This window comes from Monopterus albus, unplaced genomic scaffold (assembly GCF_001952655.1).
Source record: "Monopterus albus unplaced genomic scaffold, M_albus_1.0 scaffold216.1, whole genome shotgun sequence".
Taxonomy (NCBI): Eukaryota; Metazoa; Chordata; class Actinopteri; order Synbranchiformes; family Synbranchidae; genus Monopterus; species Monopterus albus.
This window is the reverse complement of record NW_018128096.1, coordinates 889,955-892,373: the sequence shown is the minus strand read 5'-3', so window position 1 is coordinate 892,373 and position 2,419 is coordinate 889,955. Positions and strand designations below refer to the sequence as shown.

The 2,419-nt window shown below is 40.1% G+C and overlaps 1 protein-coding gene across 4 annotated transcripts in view; it reads right to left on the bottom strand.

Annotated features, from left to right (window-relative positions):
* The window catches only part of strip2 (striatin interacting protein 2), a 29,202-nt gene that overhangs the window by 4,250 nt on the left and 22,533 nt on the right, over positions 1-2,419 (bottom strand). For all 4 annotated transcript variants that reach the window (XM_020619184.1, XM_020619185.1, XM_020619187.1 and 1 more), the window contains 3 exons: positions 1,678-1,752; positions 1,300-1,397; positions 556-682 (listed from right to left, as the gene is read on the bottom strand). In XM_020619184.1, the coding sequence (XP_020474840.1) occupies positions 556-682; positions 1,300-1,397; positions 1,678-1,752 (300 nt within the window). The remainder of the gene's footprint in view (positions 1-555; positions 683-1,299; positions 1,398-1,677; positions 1,753-2,419) is intronic.

Here is a 2,419-nt window from a genome sequence, read left to right as displayed (position 1 = left end):
ATAAATCCTTCTTCTCATCCAAGAAGCTGTGCAAAGATTAAAAATAGAATCTGCTGAATCATGAGCTCATATTTCAGTATTTTATTGACTGTGGTTGTTTACAGTGTGCTGTATTTTGTCCTGGATTCTCCACAATGTGTTCCATAACGCACCAATTTATCCCTAAAAACAGCTGGTATAATACAGTGTTTGTAAAGTTATCTAATAATGTACAAGTCTAATACATATGACTTCCCACTAGAGCTACATTCTGCTAATGTGTCTACATGTAATTTCCTTTTGTGGCAGCAGAGGGCACTACCACTGTGATGGTACAAATCACTCAGTTTTTAAGCCAGTATGTGAAGGAATTTTCCTAACTAGCAACAGGATATATCCCACTGAACCAAAGAACTGCTGAACAAGATAATAAGCACAATATGCCTAATGAGCCAGGCGCACAGATGGAGACAAGATGGACAAATAAGAAAAAGGTAAGAAAAGAGAAAGATGATAACGTGATAAGGCTTTGTGAGAGAACTATGAGTATATGCGTGTATGTGTATGTGAGATAACCTGATAGATATGGTTGAGTTTGAAGTGCTTTAGGAGCAGCAGCAGCAGAGCAGAGATGGCTTTGACGATGATTTCCTTGTGACGGTTCACATCAATTCCTAACTTCATGCTCTGAAGGACTGTGATACTAGAGAAGGCATACATAAAACTGTAAGGATCCAAAGTGTCTAATAATAATACAACTTTGTCACCATAAAAGAAAAACATAACCATTATGAGATAGCTTGTTCAGTCTCCTATGAAAATAATCTAATATTCTGATTAGTCATTTAATGAGGTATTTCCAGCCAGTGTACAATTTCAAACCCAGCCAGAAAAGCATGGATTTCAGCCATGAAAGTGTCAGACAGGATTGTGAATTTTTTGAATTGGGGGAAAATCCTTCAGCTCACTGGCTGAGTGTCAGCTATTCTAAACCAGGGGCATCCTGCAAACCAAACACACCCACAGTACAGTAAATGTGTTTTTCTAATAGTATTCCATCAGCCAAGAGAAAAATGCTATAAAAAGTCAACTTTACCTGCTTTTGTTTGTATAAAAGTGGATTGTTGGAGTTAGTTGAACTTGCAGCTAAAGTGTGAAGATGCTCAACAAACAGCACTTGTAAATAATAATAAATAGTGGTGGAACTGACAGCATACTGATGTAAATGTGGCTGTAGATGCCTGGAGCTGCATAAGCACATCACATCTGGTTAAAAAAAAAAATTTTCAAGTACAGCAACAGTCCTTCCACAATACATACGGCATTTCCTCAGGCAGCACATCAGCCAGGATGTTGATAGAGTCAGTTTTGGCTTTGGATGTTGGAGCTGCAGCCAGCAGAAGCTTCAGGAGGGCAATCTGACAAAGCACACAAAGCAGCTTCCTTGAACTCTCTACAATGCTCTGCGAGATATCGCATGTTCAGACAAAGGTTTATAGCTACTGAAAAGTGCAAAACTGATACCTGTACTTATCTAAAAGTATCTATAGATAAGATTTGTTTCCAACCTAAATTTTAGATTCTGCCCATTTACTCTGTTTTACTGGATAAAAAACACAGTGAGGGAGGATTATGGAAAATTCCTTGTACTATTTTGTGGCCATATTGAAACACAGAAGTACATTGTGAGCCACTCACCACGTACTGAGAAAGATTGGGAAGCATACCGAGGTACAGAATCTCTGCTGGTGTCTCCTCCACCTCCTCCTCGCCCTACACAATACAACACACATGTAAAATCACATGTAAACTAGAATGATAAGGCTGTTGTGTGACATCAACATGATTATTATAGATGGTGCCGACAGCGATGGCAGCCTTGGTTACTCCTGCTCTCTTGTTTTTGTTGTTTTTCTTTGTTTTCTCGGCCTTTAGGTCCATGTATCTGAAGCAAACTGCTTTGTACTGCATGGAGCTATGCAAACATGTTCCTTCAATCATCACGATTATAAGCTTTTCTTAGCTACGTGTAAATGCAGTAAGCAACAAATGCAAAAAAACATGAGATCATTTCCTGCAGCACATTTCACTGGTGCCACATATATAATGAGGCCAGCGAGGGAAGTGACAGAAACTGTGGGCTGGCCTTGCTCTGAGACCACAGGAGATTTCAAACACATTTTCTGCCCAGCAAGCCTCTGACTGGTGTAGTTCTGTTCCTGAGAAATGACCTTTTGCCCAGTTTTCATCTCCAAACAATCAGCTGCGGTTAAGCTCGTTTTGCATGAGTCAGGAGGATACAGGGTATTATACTTTAAGCCTTTGTATCACTGAGCGGTTGAGCAGCTGATCCTGTGGTGTAGCTGCAACATCCTGGAGCTGAACATACTCAAAACAGTGGAGATGACAGTGGACTTCAGGAAGAGCCCCCCCACTTTAT